This window comes from Mustela erminea, chromosome 13, assembly GCF_009829155.1.
Source record: "Mustela erminea isolate mMusErm1 chromosome 13, mMusErm1.Pri, whole genome shotgun sequence".
Lineage (NCBI taxonomy): Eukaryota > Metazoa > Chordata > Mammalia > Carnivora > Mustelidae > Mustela > Mustela erminea.
The window spans coordinates 46750421-46771853 of NC_045626.1; the positions used below are offsets into that span (position 1 = coordinate 46750421).

The window sequence follows — 21433 nt, forward strand, 5'->3', positions numbered from 1 at the left end:
CTATTACTGCAGTGATATAATTCATTGCTGATCATGTAAACAGATGAAATAAGGGCACGAAAGAAGTATGACATGGATGAAAAATAATTCAGTGTTTTGAAAAGACTGATGAAGGCAGAGGACTATAAACGTTCCTCTTGGTCTAATGAGCGTGAGGTAACAATCACTTGTAAAAACTAAGGAGTGTCCACCCAGATCCCTGGGGCTTCAATGTCTGGCTCTACTTCTAAAGCCCCTGATACTGAAAATCACAGGAATGCATTTGAGGTGTGGTTTCGGCAAGAAAGCCAATTTGAAAACCCATAGCCAATGCACAAAGGAAAGGCCCTGACCTTACACTGAAAGTCAGAACAAATGGTTTACTCCATTTTTATGGAGTTTTTCCATTTTTTATAATCCCAAATTACAGAATCAGTAGTAGCCCAATCACAGTGGATAAGAGGCCGCCCCTATAGTCAACTAGCTACGTCAAGTCCTTTTCCAATATTCAATACCACACACACTGCTTTCCTAAGAGAGTTAAAACATTTGGCGTAACATTTCCCAATTTATAACAGTTTCTTTACCAATCTGGCATATTACTTAATCCTTCCCATGTGTTCCTCTTTCTCTATTCCTACTCTCTCAATGGCAGCACCATGTAGCTAATGACCCCAAACATTCTCAATGGTCTCAACAACCAAAAATTAAACCAAAGCCAGATGGCCCCATTGACTATACCTCCTAAAACCTCTCACCTGTATTATCACAGTCTGGACAGCCTCCACATGGTCTACAACGACGACTGCTACCTCACTTGTTTTCTGACCTCCAGATTTAGTGTATGCCCCAGAATTAGTTTTCTAAAACAAAATCCTGTCACTCTTCTGCTCAAAAACTATCAATGGCTCCCTATTGCCCAAGAGGCAGGGCTAAAATTCAATGGTTCCACCTACTTTACTAGCATCAGCTTCCAACACTGCTTTTAATACCCATCTCTATGTGTGGCTAGGGAGCAGCCCCCCCTGGGGTATGAAGCATGCTGAGTCAGAGGCTACTCCTCATCTGAGGGCCCCAGGCTACTTCCCTCCTTATCTTCAAGGCACCTCCCCTGACACTTCCCTAATTCCAGGGCCCTGAGTTCAAATTCTACCCTGCCAAGTGAGTGGACTTAAAAAACGATCCGCCTCTGAGTGGTTCAGTGGGTTAAAGCCTCTGCCTTCAGCTCAGGTCATGATCCCAGGGTCCTGGAATCAAGTGCCGTCCCCCTCCTCCGCCCCGCATCAGGCTCCTAGCTCAGCAGGGAGCCTGCTTCTCCCTCTGCCTGCTCTGCCTGCCTCTCCCACATCCTTGTGCTGACAAATAAATAAGTAAAATCTTCAAAAAAAAAAAAAAAAAAAAGACTGAACAACACATTCAACATAATACCAGAAGGCAACCAAAATAGGGATAAGTGAAATTATCCTTAGTCACATATAACACGATCATATGTGTAGAAAATCCCCAAAATACCACAAAAATGTTAGAATAAAATTCTGCAAAGTATCAGGATACTGAATCAACACATAAAAGTCAGTTGCATATCTATATATTAACAACGAACAATCTGAAAAGGAAATTACAAAAATAATTCCACTTACCATGGCATCAGAAAGAATAAAATATTTAGGAATAAACTTAACCAAGGAGGTTAGGACTTCCATACTAAAACCTACAAAACATCCTAAAAGAAACTGAAGACAACCAGGTAATGGAAAGGCATCCTTCATCATGAATTATATAGCTGAGATGTCAGTACCACCCAAAGCTATCATTAAAATCCCAATGATGTTTTTCAAACAGAAAATTTCACCTTAAAATTCACAAGGGGGGCACCTGGGTGGCTCTGTGGGTTAAAGCCTCTGCCTTCAGCTCAGGTCATGATCTCAGGGTCCTGGGATCCAGCCCCACATCTGGCTCTCTGCTCAGCAATGAGCCTGCTTCCCACCTCCCCACCCCCGCCTGCCTCTCTGCCTACTTGTGATCTCTGTCTGTTAAATAAATAAAATATATATTTTTTTAATTTCACACAAAAAAAGTCAGTGGCTCCTGAATAGCCAAAATGATCTGGAAAAAGAATAAAGCTGGAGGTCTCATACTGCTGATACCAAAACTTACTACAAAGCTACAATAATCAAAACAACATGGTACTGGCACACTGATAGACCTATAGACTGCTGGAATAAAACACACCAGAAATAAACCCTCCTGTATATAATCGAGTGATTTTCAACAAGCGTGACAAAACCATTCAATCAGAAACGAGTCTTTTCAAGAATCAATACTGGGAAAAACTAGACAGTTACATGCAAAAAAAAAAAAACCGGGGAAAAAAAAAATACATACATAAAAATTAACTCAAATTGGATATAAGTTTAAGAGCTAAAACTATAAAACTCTTAAGGAAGAAAAACACTGGGAGAAAGCTACATATCATTAGATTTGGCAAGGATTTCTAGGATGTAAACAGCAAAAACACAGATGATTAAACAAAAAATAAACCAACTATGTCAAAATTAAACATTCCTCCATCAAAGGCCACTATCAACGGAGTGAAAAGGCAACTGGAACCCACTGATTAGGAGAAAATTTTGCAAATCATAGCTGGTAAGGATTAATATCCAGAATATACAAAGAATTCCTATAATTCAACAAAAAAACCAAACAGCTGGATTAAAAAATGGGCAAAGGACTTGAATAGATATTTCACCAAAGGAGATGTACAAGTGACCAACAAACACTTGAAAAGAAGCTCAAACATCAGAATCATTAGGGAAATGCAAATTAAAGCTACAAAATGAGATACCACCTTACACCCATTAAGATGGCTATTACCAAAAAAAGAAAGAACAAGTGTTGGCAAAGATGCAGAGAACTTAGAGTCCTTGTGCACTGTTGGTGGGGATGTGAAATGGTGCAGCCACTACGAAAAACAGCACGGCCGCTTCTAGAAATAGAATTATCGTATGATTCAGAAATTCTACTTCTGAGTGTATACCCAAAAGAACAAATCAGGACCTCAAACCCATGTTCGCATGTCCATATTTAGCAGCATTATTCACAATAAAGGTAGAGGCAGCCCAAGTGTCCATCAATAGATGGATACACAAAATGTGGTACATACCTAGGCCATACATATATATAAAATGTAGTACACACATACAGTAGAATTTTTTTTTTTAAGGTTTTATTTATTTACCTAACAGAGCACACAAGGAGGGGGAGCAGCAGGCAGAGGGAGAAGCAGGCCCCCTGCTGAGCAAGGAGCACGATGCAGGACTCAATCCCAGGACCCTAGGATCATGACCTGAGCCGGAGGCAGACGCTTAACCGCTGAGCCACCCATGCAAACCCATACAATGGAATATTATTCAACCTTAAAGAGTAAGGAAATCCGGATGCATGCTACAACATGGAGGATCCTTGAGGATATTATGCTAAGTGAAATAAGCCAGTCACAAAACAATAAATACTGTATGATTCCATTTACACAAGGTACCTAAAGTAGTCAAATTCAGGGAGAATAGAAGTAGAATGGTGGCTACTGGGGGTGAGGGGAGAAAGGAACAGGGAGTTAGTGTTTAATGGATACAGAGTTTCAGTTTAGAAGATGAAAAAAGTTCTAAAGATGGACTGTGGTTACAGTTGTACAAGATAATTATACTTAATACCACTAAGTTATACACTTTAAAGATGGTTAAAATAGTAATTTTTTTCCTAAGTTTCATAATTAAAGAATAATTTTAAGGGGCACCTGGGTGGCTCAGTGGGTTAAAGCCTCTGCCTTCAGCTCAGGTCATGATCCTGGGATTCTGGGATCGAGCCCCGCATTGGGCTCTCTGCCTGGTGGGGAGCCTGCTTCCTCCTCTCTCTCTGCCTGCCTCTCTGCCTACTTGTGATTTCTGTCAAATAAATAAATAAAATCTTTAAAAAAAAAAAACAAAAGAATAATTTTAAAACATTTAAAATGTTACAAATATATACAGAAATGAAAAAAAAAAACAGTAAAACCAATTTAACAGGCTATAAATTACTTCTTTGTAAAAACCAATAAAGAATATCTGAATAGCACTTGCCTTCTTGTCATGTAACTTCTGATGCACAGTGAGGTTTTTTTTTTTTTAAAGATTTTATTTATTTTACTTGACAGAGAGAGAGATCACAAGTAGGCAGAGAGGCAGGCAGAGACAGAGGGGGAAGCAGGCTCCCCACTGAGCAGAGAGCCTGATGCAGGGCTCGATCCCAGGACACTGAGATCACGACCCGAGCTGAAGGCAGCGGCTCAATCCACTGAGCCACCCAGGCGCCCCCACATTGAGCTTTTTTGCTGTGCCTTGGTGAGTTGTCATACTCCTAAGTGTGAATGAATGTCCAACATTTTAGTCTTTGGTGTGTAATACCTGAGCCTTTAATGTGAAATTTTTTGCCTGCATCACCAACTCTGGGACATCTTCATCTTTCTCCTTCCATCGCTCTCTTCCTTTGTGTTGGTAAGAATGCCTTCACTAGGGACGCCTGGGTGGCTCAGCTGGTTAAGCAGCAGCCTTCGGCTCAGGTCATGACCCCCGGGGTCCTGGGATAGGCCCTGCATCGGGTTCCCTGCTCAGCTTCTCCCTCTTCCTCTGTCCCTCCCCACTGCTCCTGCTCTATCTCAAATAAACAAAATCTTAATTTAAAAAAAAAAACAAGAACAGAAAGAATGCCTTCACCGGGTGCCCATGGCTGCACGTGTCCTCTCTTGAAAGGGGTCAGGGACATTCTCACATTAGCTTTTCCTTCTAGAGCTCCATTTATGTTTGATCCACATTTCAACTCCAACTTCATCACTTTTTGCTACTCTTTCATCGTTGTTGGGCAATTCCCTCTTCGGGTTATCCATTTTAGTAAAATGTCATGTGGGTTTATCACTATGAGATGAAAAGTCCACGCGAGGACCTATTCTTCAGTAATTGTGGGAACCGAGGATCACAGGCAGACTCTGAAAGAAGTGACGTGGTCGCTGATCGTGAGGTGTGTCTGTCACACCTGTGACGACCGGCGGGCTGTGGAGATAAGCAGCTTATAATACCGTCACTCAGTTCTAACACAGACTCAACTGAAATCTGAACCCTGTTCCTTGGTCTTCTTTAACTCAACTCTGGTAACGGAAACCCATGCATATCAGAACCGAACAAAGCAAATGCTATTTCTGTATAATTACAAACCGAGAGAAGAAGACCAGAGGAAAGGAAGAGCATTCTTAGAGAACCTTGGAGAATCTGAAAGACGACTACGGTGGTTAAAGATCAAAGAGGAAGGAAAGAGCGCCACACTCAAGAGAAGGCTCTAGAAGGATACCACTGGCCAAAGCACCAATACGCTAAACAAAGGTTAATATGGAATCCAAAGCTTAAGACCAAAACCACTGTCAATTTAAAGCTACTTTACTTTTCCATGTTTAGATAAAGTGTCCTATGAAAAAAGGAGCTAGGAGTCGACTTTGCAGCATGAGCTTACTTCGCTTTGTACAGCTATAGCCTATAAGGAACACAACAAAATATTTTAAAATATAAGAAAATAAAAACGTCAGTCTGTAGATGGTTAAGGCACAAACCACGCAGAGCCAAGCCACTCCAGAGCTCCTGTCAGGGGTTCTGGTCCTAACCCTGAGCAGGGGTAGGCTGTAGTAGTTTCCTGGGGCTGCTGTAACAAGTCACCACAAACCCAGTGGCTTAAAATGATAGAAATTTCTCTCTCCCAGTTCTGGAGGCCAGAAGCCTGAACTCGGGTTCACTGGGTTGAAGTAAGCTACAGGCAAGGCTGCACCCTACAGCCCCCCAAGGCTTTAGGGGAGAATCCATTCCCTGACTACTCCAGCTTCCGATGACTGCTGCCTCCCTGGGCTTAGGGTGGCCACCAACTCCAATCTTAAGACCAGCATCTCCAAATTTTTCTCCCCGCTCCCGTTTTCATACTGCCTTCTGCGTGAAAAATCTCCCCTTGCCTCCCTTCTTGCAAGGATATGCATGAGTGTATCAATGTCATCTGGTGAACCAGAGATCCACCTGGACGGTCTTCCCATCTTAAGCTTTAACTTCTCACACCTGCAAAGACTTCCTCTTGGAGGCTGCTAGATTAGGTAACACTCTGAGGTTCCAGGGACTCAGACATGGGTAGTCTTTTTTCTTTTTCTTTAATTTAAATTCAATTAATTAACATATAATGTATTACTGGTTTCAGAGGTAGAGGGCAGTGACTCCTCAATCTTACATAATACCCTGGGCTCATTACATCCCGTGCCCTCCTTAATCAGACCTACGTATTCTTTGGGGGAATATTTTTCAGCCGACCACAGAGGCAACATAGTTAAACTCACACATTGAAAAGATCACCATGGTGGGGGTGGAGGAGGAACAGGGGATATAATGAAGATAGCTGGGCTACTGCAGTGATCCGAGCCAGAGGTGGCTTGGACTAACTAGGTGGTTGGTGGTACAGGTGGGGATGAAGAGAAGTGAATGGAAAGAGATACTCAGACATGAAGGTAAGAGGGAGGCGTCACGAGGGCCTCCTAGACTTCTGGCGTGCATGAGCTTGTTCCAAGTGGTGCCGTGCACTGAGCCTGGGAGCACCAGTAGGCCGAACATGTAAGGGACCATCAAGCTTAAGAAGGGACGTGCAAGGCGCTGGGTAGTGCTACAGACAGTAACAAGAAAGTTTCTTTTTGAGGAAGCGAGGGAAATAGCATACTCTGGGGAGGGGGCCAGATCTTCCACTCAATCTTTTTAACTTGGGCTCTGTGAGCCTTTATGTGGTCACAGACAAAGGGATAACCCTACCAGTTATCCTCAGGGCCTTGGAGAGAATTGGGATTAAGAAAGAAATGTGCATGACACAGTGCACATTAACAGGAAGCACTGATCACACACTTGATTACCACTGGCTGATTACCACCTGATTATCATTCTCTGTTGCTCTCTGCCTGCACGGCAGTAATGCAAAGACCAAGACTTGTATGATTACAAGACTGTAATACATCTAACTTTATTCTGATTCCTCTCTAGCTTTGCTAATTCATAGTCACTTATTGCTCAAGGTCTCATGCTCATTTAGGGTTACTGATACATTCTGAAAATAATTCTTCAGGCTAAATAAAGTCAACTTTTTTTAGTTTTCCTAATTTTGTCATTAATGTGTGTCGAATATCTTCCTAACTCATTAGTATTGGTTCCTGCTCTATCTTATCAAACAATTCAACCATGTCCATGCTATACCAATAGAGATCACCCAGACACATTTTATCAATTACCAAAAAAGCCTTCCCAACCAATCCTGCATCAGGGGTTATTCTTTTTTTTTTTTTTTTTTAAAGATTTTATTTATTTATTTGACAGAGAGAAATCACAAGTAGATGGAGAGGCAGGCAGAGAGAGAGAGAGGGAAGCAGGCTCCCTGCTGAGCAGAGAGCCTGATGCGGGCCTCGATCCCAGGACCCTGAGATCATGACCTGAGCCGAAGGCAGCGGCTTAACCCACTGAGCCACCCAGGCGCCCAGGGGTTATTCTTAAAGTAACAAAACTGTTCTATTTTCTCATCTTTAAGTTATAATACGGTCCCTTTATTATATGTGGCAATAATCCACAAACTGCATGAATACTTCAATTGAAGATTAAACACACTCAGCTGTTTTTATGAGCAATTCAAACACTATTTTATGTAATCAAATTTTAAAATCTTTTTATTTTATTTTATTTATTTGACAGAGATCGCAAGTAGGCAGAGAAGCAGGCAGAGAGAGAGGAGGAAGCAGTCTCCCTGCTGAGCAGAGAACCTGACGTGGGGCTCGATCCGAGGACCCTGGGACCATGACCTGAGCCGAAGGCAGAGGCTTTAACCCACTGAGCCACCCAGGTGCCCCGTAATCAGAAATTTTAGATTTCTCTATTAAGAGACATTTCAAAGTCAAACTAGAGACTTACTCTTCATAATAAAGTTCTAGTAAACTAGTTCTTATTAAACAACTCTGAACTTATATAAAAATGTGGGCCGCTCACCAAGGCAACTATATCTTCCTTCAGTTTTTAGTAGAGCCATTGGTCAAGAAAACTTCATTTGTCTTTTCATCATTCCTAAGCATTCTTAACTATAAATTTAGGCTTGCACAGAAAGCTCTCTGATGAGGTCTGGTTTTATTTTACTCAGATAAAACTCAACATTCTTCTATGAAGAGAGAAAAGCTCACAGTTTTCAAGTTAGACTCAACTACTCTCTCTTATCAGCCAAGTCCAGATCTGAGATGCCAACACACAAACCATTCTCTCATTTCTTGCCCTTTTTATAATAGCAATGTCACTAGAACAAGAATGTCTAAGCATTCCAACATGACAGGTCTTGACAGTTGGCTAAATGACTTTAGACAGCCATTTCCCCTCTCCCATGGCCCTTTCTTTTTTTCTGTGCTACTTCAAAAGGAATAATTTCTAGCTCAATGTGTAATTTTGATAATTCAAAGTAATGAGTGTCTTGTCAATCATCAGTCCGAAAGCCATTTAGATCTAGGTGGTTGACAGCTGAAGCGAATGGCGTTCCAAATAGAAACAAAACTTTCCCGGGCAATTAAACTGACAGACCTTGCTATAATGTGGAGGGGAAAGGCAGAAACCCAATTACTCCAACGGCTGCAAAAAAAGCAGCCCCATTCTTGCCTTGAACAGTTCAAGAGTCACAAGTATGCAGGCGACTTCAACCTGTTTCTTATAGACATAAAGAGGGCGAGCATAATTTACAAGATGCAAAGGGAAAGTCCTTTCTTGCAACAGAGATCAAAGGCAATACATAACTTGAGATTTTGCAATTCAGTGTTTAGCATGGGGGCTGGGGAGCACTTGAAGGCTTGACAGTGACTCATTATACCAGGAACAATCCTAAAGAGGTCATGAAGCATGATCTTCGTTTAATCCAATTGTTTCTCAAAACCCGAATCTCTGTCATTTAGCAAATTCAGCTTGGATTCGGATACAAAACATCATTTTCCCTCATTTCCTGTCCTGTTAGGACAGCACCACAATTTTTACTTGTGATAAAGGGAAAATGATACAGACGTTTACAAAATCTATTAATCTGGTGATGGTTACTTTACGGGATGAAAATCCCCACGGAGTCAAAACCTGGGGGGCTGCTGCAGAGGAAGCAAGAAAGCACAATGTCAAGGCAAAAGGCCTCTATCGACATGGTGAGATGGCCAGAGCAGGAAAGGCAGATAGTGCCGCAAACTGTCAGAGCTCAGAGACACGCATCACGGTCAGACTCCAGGTCTCCCCAAGCCGCACGCAGTGAGGAACAGGATGGGGCGATCGAGCACGTAGGGACAGGCTCAACTGACATGTATTATGGGATGCAGCTGACATCGCAGTGGAGGATGGGACCCGGGAGAACGTTCGCTCCATCGGTATATCGAGGCACCTTATGTACGTGGCACACCACTACATGGTACGTGTGTTTCCTACTCGCTGCTTCTAAGTACAATGGAACAGAAAACCATCATGAAGCACTCTGCCCTACTTCCTCCCCCCTTGAGAAGAATCACTTCTGTGGTCTCCCTGGCCATGAAACTTCGGGGTAACGGCACCCTGACTTGTGGGGATTTGGCGCTTCTCTGTGTGTGTGTGTGTGTGTGTGTGTGTGGAGTGACCTACTTAGCAAAAAGCTTGTTCACTCCCTAGGAAGGACGTGAAGCACAGACCCGCTTAGACCTGGAGAGTAAACGTCAGGAAGACCTGGGTGGGGACGGAGCAGACAGAGTAGGGCTCTGAAATAGAGTCACCTAAGGCTGGAAAGGCACAGGTCCTGCAAGCTGGCCCCACTGTAAAGGGGTTTCTGGGGTTCTGCAAGCCCACATGGAGAGAGGCAGAAAAACCAGCACCAGGATCCCTTCCCAGATCGCTCTGGGCCCTAGAAACAGGTGTGTGTGTGTACACACAAGTGGAAAAGCGGGTGGGTAAGCGCAGTCACCCCAGGGGCCCAGCACTGGAGGAACCCCACCCCTGGGCTCTGCCCTGGCACCTGTGGTCACAGAAGCAATGGAGGCCCTGCCTTCTCCACCACGCTCCTCCAGCGGCAGCCATACTGGCCGGGGCAGCCCCTCTTCGGCTGTCAGCGGAGAGACCTCACCCCTGCACTGCTCCCTGCAGCCCCAGGATGCCAGTAGCAAAGCCCAAACCTCATCTCAAGCTCAGCCACTGCAGCTCAGCGCCTCTCCACGGAGGGGTTTTGGGAATCCATGGGGCAATCTGGGGCTGCGGCAATGACAGCAGCGCAAGGGGCGGTGGACGTGAGGCAGCCGGAAATGTGGGAGAGGCCCGCACAGGGTGCCATGTCCCGCACAACCCCTGAACCTACTTCCATGGGCACAAGAAGTACAAAGTCACGCGGCACGGTTTAAATAGGGGATTCGGTCACAATTTTAGAGAATTATGTCACCAGCAGAAGCACCACGTGTGGCCCTGGGGCTGCCAGCCGGCGACAGCTACCCCAGCCTGAGTGTGTGGCTACCACGGGCCAAAACAGAGCAGGGATGCTGAGCACTCCTGTAAGTGTCCTGAAAGCCGAGCAGTTCTGAAGAGCCAGGAAATCCTGGATTCCAAATATTTTTGTCAATATATTTCGTTTTTCCCATCCTGTATTAAGAATCTGTCATACAGGTGCCTGGGTGGCTCAGTGGGTTAAAGCCTCTGCCTTCAGCTCAGGTCATGATCTCAGGGTCCTGGGATCGAGTCCCACATTGGGCTCTCTGCTCAGCAAGGAGCCTGCTTCCCCTGCTCTCTCTCTGCCTGCCTCTCTGCCTACTTGTGATCTCTGTCCAATAAATAAATAAAATCTTTAAAAAAAAAAATCTGTCACACGCTGAGATTTATCGCAAAGACTACATAAATGATTTGGGGTTTTATCCTTATTTTTCCATCCTACTCCAATACAGTCCTCAGGGGAAGCCCATCACCCCCACCCCAACTTCCCTGTAAGCTTTTTAATTCATCCTCTAATCCTGGACTTCTGTTAAAGGTCTTGTCTTCAAAGTGCGTGACTTGGCGAGGGATTTAAAGACAGGAGACCTATTTTCTAAGACACATTGTCAGCACACATCCCATGTCCTAATGCAGGAAACTAATTATTCAGATGCTACCCTGACACAGGCAGCCCGGCTCATTGCAAAACTGTCACCCTTCCTCATTTGCTCGACTTCAGCAGTGTTTGGCCTTGGCGTATTAGCCCAGCTTCAATTACGGTATTTTCCCCCCTTTCTCTTAACATATACAGAGAAGTCTGGTCTATTACTTCTTTGATTTCAAACTTTACCCGCTCTCTCGTTTTTCTTTTTTTGTTTTTTGTTTAAGATTTGAATTTATTTATTATTTGACAGAGAAAGAGAGTGAGAGAGGGAACATAAGCAGGGGGAATGGGAGAGAGAGAAGCGGGCTTCCCACAGAGCAGGGAGCCCAATGCAGGGCTCGATCCCAGGACCTGAGCCAAAGGCAGACGCTTAACGACTGAGCCACCCAGGCGCCCCTCTCATTTTTCTACTATGGAATGGCTTCTGAACTTTTCTTAAATCCAAATGTATTCATCACAAACAGGTGCCAGCACTCCATCATCTGATGAAGGCATAGTGAGCATTTTGAAACATATGTAGTTTATGCTTTTTTTACTTCTCCTTTATAATATGGACCTTTAGACATTGGGTGAACAGGTCATCTGTCAATTTTACTTTAGGATCATAGGAGGGGAATTATGACACAGTTCTTATAAAAAGGAGGCATTAGATCTGATACAGTGGAGAGCCCCTGCTCTAGAACGTTTCCCTTCCCAGCCACCAGGTTCTTCCAAAGACAGTTCTTCCTGAAATTCAGGACAGGGATTTTGGGGTAGGGAAGCTGGAGTTCTGCCTTCTCATGCCATAGAGGCAAGTAACACCAAAACACAGCATGCCACCACCCCCCAGGGGCAGCCCAGAGCCTTGCAGGCGACTGATAAAACACCACAAAGACTGGCTAGTTAGGCTAGGCCACCTCTCAAGCACACAAGACACTGAGCAGGGGACAGAGCACGCCAAGGACTACGATCCCCAGAGCTGCCACTGCTTGGCCGAGCACAGCTGACACCTGAGGTCACTTCAGAATCAGGAGACTTCATCAGAGCCCTCCGCATTCCCTTTGATTGCCCCTGCCAGGACGAGTGTGTGCTCAGCGGCAGCTCTGCTCCCCACTGCGCCCACACTCAGCACTGGGCAGCCCGGATGCACCGAAGGCAAGAGGCTGGAAGGCCAGACAGGTGTTCTGTGACCTGGTTCTGAGATGCAGAGCGTCAACTCAGGGGGCATGCTGGAGCACCTCCACAGCGTCAAGGCACATCAGGGCGGGAGCGAGGATGAATAATCAGGTTTTCCAAGCTCATAAAGGGCACTGCCCCGGGCTATACTTGCTGACTGGCAAATAAAGGGGTGCTGATATGCCCCTAAGACCCCTTGGACCTCACGTTACTCCAGTGACCTCTGAAAGGCCAGGAACCTCAGATCGAGATGTGCACCGATCTCTACAATCTCAGCTCACACATAAGGACAGGCGACCGTGGAAACACTGTGCAGACTTCACCAGTGCTGGAGAAAGGGACAGAAAGAGCCTGCAGGGCCACTGACATCTCCTAGCACCTTGGATCAGTCAGAACAAGTCAGCTTATACAAAATACCCCAGCATGATGGTGGGGAGGGGACAAAGGAAGAGTCGGGGAAGCAGACACGTCAGACATCCTATGCCAAGCCGGGACCCTTATCCTATAGAAGACTCAGAGCCACAAAGTGCCAAAAGCTCTGGGAGTCTCATTCTCTGGAGACAGACTCCCCGGTGGGCTTGAGGGTGTGGTCTGCATATTGCTGTCCTCCCGGCCTCAAAATGGCTTTAGCAGCACACAGGCCAACCGCTCATACTGTAGAAGTTACAGAAGAGCGACGGTATCGTGTAGTGGGGGAGTCTGATGGTCTTGGGTCGCACCCCGCAATTCCATTTCCCCATGTGACCTTGGACAGGTCGTTCAACATAACTGTGCCTCCCCACAACGCGTGAGAGGGAGATAACAAGAGCACCCGGTCACAGAGCTGCAGCAGGATAAAATAAAGATTCACGTCCCAGGAGCGCTGGCACGCGGCCCGGCATCCGGTAAGCACCAACTACTATTTACCGCGAAGGGCTTATTTGGAGGTGTATTAGGAAAAGTCAGCTACCCAAGCCAGTGATTTCGACAGCTATTACAGCTGTGGACAAGACTAAGTGAAGAGGTGACTGTTTCTGAGGTAGACTGAAAGATAGTTAAATAAGCAATAGCACCTTGAAGGACCTGCTTCTACCTTAGGTGTCCCACACATGGCAGACGCTGTGTAGGGGTTTTCTCCGTAATAACGGATCACCTTCCTGTAAGACAGGAGTAACTACCTGTTTTATATATATATATATTTCTTGTGTTCTGAAGTCCTCGAGCAAGAAGGAGATAGAGAAAGCAACCCCAGCTGAGGAAAAGGACTAAGACAGCAAACCATCAACCACCTTTACACTCAAAACAAACAAGAAGACCCTATTTCAATCTCCAAATCAGATGCCAGGAAGTCAGGACTTTCTCTTCTGTGGCAGCAAATTTATGGGTAGTTTTATACAAAAATATGTTTTTGTAACTATGTATGGTGAGGGAGGTCAACTAGACTCAGTGTGGTGATTATTTCACAATAGATACAAATCATTTATGTTGCACACCTGAAACTAACATCTATGTCAATTACATAAAAAAAAAGTGGAGGGGGGGCCTGGGTGGCTCAGTGGGTTAAAGCCTCTGCCTTTGGCTCAGGTCATGGTCTCAGGGTCCTGGGATCGAGCCCCACATCGGGCTCTCTGCTCAGCGGGGAGCCTGCTTCCCCCGCTCTCTCTCTGCCTGTCTCTCTGCCTACTTATGATCTCTGTCAAATAAATAAATAAAATCTTAAAAACAAACAAACAAACAAAAAAACACCATGCAGGCAAAGTCACTCAAAAACCAGGATGCATCTCTCCCATAATAAAAAGGCTTTCAGTGGTGACTATGTACCCAGGTTTGCCCACAAAGGCAATTCAATCCCAAATTGGACCTATGTACTGGCTGGAGAGTACACTAATAATTCGGGAAACAGAGTCAGTGGTGGAAAAGGTATAAGGCAGATTTGGGTCCCCCCCGCCCCCACCCAACCACAGCCCTGGCACGAGGCAATTTTGAAATAACAGGAAAATTCTTTGCTACACAGCCGTCTACTTTCTGTATGTCCTTTATACTTCCCAAGCCCTTCTCAGCGTTAGCCTTTTGAAAGTCCCACTGTTTTTGCTGGGGAAGGACAGTGACCATGGCAAGGAGCCCAGGGTACAAAAAATGGGCCTACAAGAGCCTGAGCAAAAAGGCCTACGCCTCTGAAATATGATGATGTGTTTGGGGATCTCCAAGTGGTTTCGTGTACTAGAACAGGAAGTGTTCTATGCTTCAGTACTCATGCACTCTTCCTTTATGCCTTCTTACCTTCACCCAAACTTCATTTCACTCAGTACAAGTCCTCTAACTAGGGTAGGGACGAATCTCCCAGAACTACCTGTTAATGGAGCATGCAGGACCCAGAGCACACAGATTCTTCTAAGTGTTCATATCTAACTTTTTGGGCTTGGGGGTGGGTGCGCGCGCGCGCACACACACAAACACACTCACACACACACACACACACACACTCACACACACACACACACACACACCCTGCAGTATACATACTCATTTTTCCTGTTAATTTCCTATACATAAACTCTCTAATTAGTCTACAGGCAGTTGCATTTTTAAAAGGATCCCAATTAAACAAAATGAATCTTTAATGAATATTTAATCAGGACTTTTCCAGAAGCGCAATGATTAGGGGGGGAAAAATAGGAGCTTTTTTTTTTTAAACACACACAGCCCTAAGTTGAGAAGGATGCAAAAAGGCAACAGAGGCGCTTCCTGTCTTTCCTGCCAGTTCCCTTACATCATTTCTGCTTTTCATTGCTTCTCCTTTTCTTCCATTTCTGCACCAGTGGACTCTCCAGATACTCCAGCAGCAAGACAAACATGCTGCTACGTAGGAAGAGCCAGACATGCAGAAAAGACAAGCGGCCTATAAGCTCTTCCCATCCTCTCAAGCACCTGCCACAGCTTTGGGCAAAGAAGCTCAGGGTACCTATCGGTCCAGGTCTCTTACACAGGCCTTTTGAGTTTTTCCAGCCAGAACTCTGGTTTGTATCAGGGGTCAATGATTTTTTTTTCTGCAAAGGACCAGAGAGTAAGTATTTTAGGATCTGTAGGCTACATGGTCTGTCACAGCTATTCATTACTGTTGCTGTATTGCATAACAGCCATAGAAAAGACAAAATCAAGTGACTGTGTCCCAATAAAACTTTATTTACAAGAACAGCCGGCCAGATCTGGCCCGGAGGCCACCGCCTGCAATCCCTGGATTATACAGAGCCAGCTCTATGACAAGACCAGCTCTGTAATCAACATGCTCACAAATGAGACGCAGGTCACAAGGCTTTGTCATATAAGCATTAATTGTGTTAAAGGATTTAGGATCCATACTTTCATTTTAAACATAAACATATTACCAACCATGAATTTTTCTTGCCTTTTGTTTTTAATAAATTTTGGCCATCTTTATCATTTAAAATGTTAAAGAAAAACATAACCCATATAATACCAACTATTTACCAATTCTATAGCAAATCTATATTTATTTATGGATATTTATCCTCAATGAACATGCTTTAGAGCCACTACAGGCTTCCTGTTTAAGCGGACAGTGATTTTTTAATATGACTTTTTAATAACACCTACAGCCAGAAATTGGTGGTAGTGTTGGCAGGGGAAGAACGGCCTGTGTTTTAAGGTCAGAAAGAACACCAGGAGTTAAAGCAGGAGGAGATGATGGAGGCACCAGGCAGAGGAGGGAGATAAACATCCAGCCTGGGAAAGAAGGACGACATAGTTCAGTTTGGCCAGGAGCTCCCGAGGTCTCCGGTCTTCCAGCTCAATGTGCTTCCCCTCTCCCGCTACTTCTCCAATTAAAACTATTGCCAAGTCAAAAAGAGAAAAAGGCACCGAGAGTGAATTATGGACATGAAGGCCACAGTGAGGAACATCACGGTGAGGAACACGGTGGTCACACAACATGAGCTGACTGGACGACCAGCAGCAAAATAACCCCAGAACCCAGAGCTCTCAGGAAACACGGACCAACCAGTGATCCAAGACAATGCCAAGTGCGGAACCAGCCATCCAACAGGACAATGTAATCACACCGAATGGTTTGCAGCGTTCACCCATTTCACAGCTCCATGTGGGTTTTCCACGGTTTCCTGGACTTCACTTCCACCTGCCACAAACTCCTCCCAACTCCTCCCCTATCGTGATGCCCAGGCAGCATTTCCTCCACAAAAGTTTCCTTCCTGTTGAGTTAGTCCTCCTGCTCTCCACTCCCACAGGTCACAGCGGGACCCAGGAAACATCTCCTGTTCCTCACACCCCTGCCAATTGTACCTACACCACAGCACCTGAAATCCAGGGCATGTTCCTTGGGCATGGAATGATCCCCTATTTTATCGTGTGTCCAAGTACGTAAAGCTCTGAGTCTCTGTCACACTCATGGAACATCATTTGGGGGCCAGGGGCAGAGGGGGAGTGAGCGCTGCTGCTTTAGATCACTAAGCCCAAAGACCAACAACAGGAATTTGATTTCAGGTAGTCAGTATCATGAAGGTACCAAGTTGTGACCTTCAGCTCAAAGCAGAAAGGCCCCACGGTAGCATGCATCCGTCTCAATCTCTGGGAACACATCCCCAAGTGCATGATGGGGTCTCAGTACCAACAATAGGGCACCTTGTTACATTATTACTGCAGTACACAATAGAAGTGACAGTTACATTCTGAAATCCCAACTAAGAAGCCTCTTACAGCTCAAAAGAAAGACTCTGCTGTGCATATATTTCTAATTCCTATATGTCGGGTATCTAAAAGACACAATCCAGGCTTTTCATTAATCCAGAATGTCCTTCATAATAGGTTTCTATAAAGTAACCATTTCTCCTCATTCCACAGCTGTTGATGAAACTTTTATCACGCTAGTGAGGCGGCATGAGAAAATGACCTTCTTGCTTTAATACAAATGTTATTGTTACACGAGATGCAAAATAGGTTTCTACTGTTAAACCAGGAGGATAAGCTTCTGGAAGGTTTACTCCTAGGGAAAGGATGGTCTTCTGTGACAAAAGAATCCTAAGAAAGGAGAAAACCAAACAGCTTTCTCTTCTGTAAACAGAGCAGAGAAGTGTTCCTAGAATACTTATAATAAAGTCACTAACTTTTCCAGCAAGCCATTCAACTCTGGAACACAAGACACTTTTCCCAGTACAGAACAGGATCTAAATCTTTCATACGCTCTGTGTGAGGTTTTCCCAGTACAGAACAGGATCTAAATCTTTCATACGCTCTATGTGAGGTTAACCTTAAATATAAAAGCTACCTGCACACAGGATGTTTCTCCCTTCTGCTCAAACTATGCCATAAAGAAGCAAGCACAATAGTGGGGAAGGCATCAGGTATGCAGCTAGCTAGCATTTACTGAGGTTTTACGTCATGCCAGCTACCACGGAGTCTTTCTTTTAATCCTAACAATCACATTAAGATCTACACTACTCCCATCTTAGAAGCGAGGAAGCAAATTTTGAGTAACCAAAGTCAGCAGCCACAAAAAGTAGCAGAACTACGATTGTAAGCCTGGTTACAGGATCCTGGTCCACAGCCGCACCTCTACACAACCATGCCTACCAAAATATGGATCAGCAGCACACCTGGGAGGTGGCAAGAATGCCAGGCCGTCCCACATCACAAACAAATTAGTGGTAGCATGGCATAATGCTACCACTTCTCCCCCTTAAGAAAGTCTGAATTACTGGTAAATAAGGTCAGAAGGCAAATCCTAAAATACAGTGATCCTTGAACAGTGTGGGGGTCAGAGGCACCAACCATATGCAACTTTTGACTCCCCCAAAACTTAACTGCTAGTGGTCAACTGTTGACCAGAAGCCTTACTGAAAATATTTTATTGTATCACATACTATATTCCTATAATAAAGTAAACTAAAGGAAAATTTGTTAAGAAATCACAAGGAAGAGAACCCTGGATGGCCCAATCAGTTAAGCATCTGCCTTCGGCTCAGTTCACGATCCCAGGGTCCTGGGATCAAGCCCCATATCGGGCTCTTTGCTCAGTGGGGAACCTGCTTCTTTGCTTGCTGTTTACCCTGTTTGTGCTCTCCCTGTCTGACAAATAAATTCTTCAAAAAAAAAAAAAAACACAAGGAAGCAAAAATACATTTACAGTACTATTAAAAAAATCCACATGAAAGTAAATCCATGCTGTTCAAACCCATGTTGGTCAAGGGTCAACTATATAATAATTTTAGTGAGACTAGCAGAATGAGATAATGAAAACAGCCCTGACTTAGATCCGCTAGACTTGTGTCCTGGTCCATGCTGAACACGGAGACTCAAGCCCCTCCTGATAAAATTGTATAATACAGCTCACCCTTTTGTTGTCACCAGAATAGTGAGAATAAAAGTGATAATATGCCAGCACTGTGCCAGGCAGAAAACAGATACTACAATAGTTTATTTCATTTTTTATTTTCAAAACACAAGTAGGGGCACCTGGGGGGGGTGGGGCTCAGCCCGGTTGAGTGGCAAACTCTTGATTTCAGCTCAGGCTGTGATCTCAGGGTCGTGGAACTTGGGTGCCCTGGCTCAGTGGGGAGTCTGCTTCTCTCCTTCTCCCTCTGCCCTTCCTCCTGCCTGTCCATTCTCTCTAAAATAAAATGAATCTTTAAAACACATACACACGTAGATAGCTCCTGTCTATACTATAAATCCTCCCTGGACACCTCCTCCTCCTCTACCCTCAACATACTCACCCACAGAGAAACTCCTTTTAGGTACATCTGTTTCTGTGAGAACATCATTCTATCGCTCATAATCTGTCCGCTTTTAAAAGCACATACGATTGCCTATTTAACAGTATTTTTGCCTTATTTCAGGCTTTCAATATACAGAAATCACAAGGTACTATTTAAGTACATGAAAGCAGTTTAGAAAAAAATGTTAAAACAAGTAATATAGCAATTCAAAAGAAGTACTGAAATAGACAAGCACTGTATTTTGATCAGCAACTCGAGTATATTTGACTCGGGCTTTCTCCAGTCTTCTCTCATACAACATAAACTGGTAATCTAAAATAATAATAATGGGGCGCCTGGGTGGCTCCGTGGGTTAAAGCTTCTGCCTTTGGCTCAGGTCATGATCCCAGGGTCCTGGAGTCGAGCCCCGCATCTGGCTCTCTGCACAGCAGGAAGCCTGCTTCCTCCTCCCTCTCCCTGCCTGCCTCTCTGCCTACTTGTGATCTGTCAAATAAATAAATAAATAAAATCCTTCATAAATAAATAATAATAATAATTAGCACTGTACCAAACACTCATGTCTGCTTTTCTTCAGGAGGTACATTCTCAGACTGAAATCACCTTGGTAGCCTTTAAAAACAAAGTAGACTGAGTAAAGCTAAGAGGTTTCCACTTTCAGTTTTTGTGATTTTTTTTAACAAAAAAACTTATTTAAGAGTAAACTGTCTATAGTGAAGAGTTCATAGTTCGGAGATACTGTTTTGCCACTGAAAAGCGAAAGCTCCAACCATAGAACCAGCAATCTTTGAAGTCGGAGTTAAGTCAGGCGTCTCTACCTCCCCCCATCCCTCTCATTTCCTTACAGACTGTGGCTCTTGATCACAGATGCACAACGGTCCCTTCATTCCTACCAAACCACCCAGGTCTGAAAAAGTGTGAAGCATGTGTCCCTTAGCCACCTACAGGGAAGTTGCTAATCAACACCCTGGAGACGCCTCACCACTGGAAGGACAAATCACAAACTCAGTTTCCTAAACCAGAAAGCAGATGCTTCTGGTCCCCAGTGAAACTGAAGGCTCCTCCCACTCACAGAAGAACGTTAACCAGGTTTCAGTTCTTTCGATTCATTTTTTTAAAAAGACGCATTTTAAAAAAAGCAATTAACTGAGCACACGTGTCCTTCCTTCCCCCCTTACATATATTTACAGCCCCTCCATTTTCTTCAAGTTAGAGAGGTCCATGTAGGTCCACTCGCTCGAAAGGCATTAGGAACTCATTTGGAGGACTGAGTTCTAGAAGACAGGCCGAGAGAGAGGTGAGCAAGCCGAGTTCGGCTGAGTTTTCTTTTTCATTCCCGCACTACCAGGCAATTACGCATGTGTTTCCAAACAAGAAAAGCGTTTGGAATGCACAACGATGCAAAGTAATGCGAGGCACAAGAAATGGGCACGATGCAGCTGGTGTGCTCCGTGTCACAAAGGCTGCTTGGGCACAGCACTGCGAGTCTGAGGCTTCCAGCTGCCTCCCATCGCATCCGGTCCCAGGTCCCCAAACCCAACGGGCTCCGGACCGGTGAGAGGGAAGCGGACAAGCACTGGGCGCCCCTCTCGGGGGGCGAAAAAGTGAGGGGAGACGGCGGGGAGGACGGGTAGCGGGTCCCGCGGAGCCAAAGGACAACAGCACGGGGCTGGAAGGGGGCGATGTGACAAAGGCGCAGAAACGCCGGCTGCAGCGCAGGCCGAGGGAGGCGACCTGGGCGCAGGGGCCAGGGATCAGGGACCGACGGGAGGGGGAGGTGGCTGCTGGGGCCCGCGGCAGACCGCGGCGCGTGAGCCGGCCCGGAGGGGCGCGTGGCCGGGGCGGGGGGGAGCAGGGCGCGTCGGTCACCTGTATTGTTTGAAAAGCTGGTCCGACTCCCTGAAGCCGTTGTTGAGCAGCATGTTGATGCCAGCCAGAGCCAGCTCCGCGTCCTGCAGGGGCGCCGCCGCGGCCGCCGCCGCCGCCGCTTCTCCGTCGTCCTGCCGCCGCGGCCGCTGCTGCTCCGAGCCCGCCATGGGCGCGCGAGGCTGTGCGCAGGGCCGAGGCGAGGTGGGGCGGCAGCTGCTGCGGCCCCCGCGCGCCCGGAGCCCGGCTCTACCTGCCCCGAGCGGCGCGCTACCGAGCGGGGCGGGGGAGGGGCGGGGCGGGCCGGGGCGGGCCGGGCGGGGGGTGCGGGGGGAGGAGCCGGGCGGGCTGCAGCGCGGCGGGGGACGTGAGCGCCCAGGCCGCCACCTCCCGCCGCGGCGGGGATTACTCAGCAGCCGCCCGCCCGCCTCCTCCTCCCGCTCCCTCCGAGACGCCCCCCTCGCGCGGGCACCCAAGTGGAATCCGTTTCCGGGTGTCTCTCACCCCGCCGAGCCGGGGCCCGA

At 45.8% G+C, this 21433-nt stretch overlaps 1 protein-coding gene across 1 annotated transcript in view; it reads right to left on the reverse strand.

The window, feature by feature from the left end:
• TTC39C (tetratricopeptide repeat domain 39C) overlaps positions 1-21207 on the reverse strand; it is a 105787-nt gene extending 84580 nt beyond the window's left edge. Inside the window, exon 1 of the mRNA XM_032310221.1 lies at positions 20913-21207. Within this exon, the coding sequence (XP_032166112.1) occupies positions 20913-21079 (167 nt within the window). The 5' untranslated portion in view covers positions 21080-21207. The remainder of the gene's footprint in view (positions 1-20912) is intronic.
• Between the last annotated feature and the right edge of the window lie 226 nt (positions 21208-21433).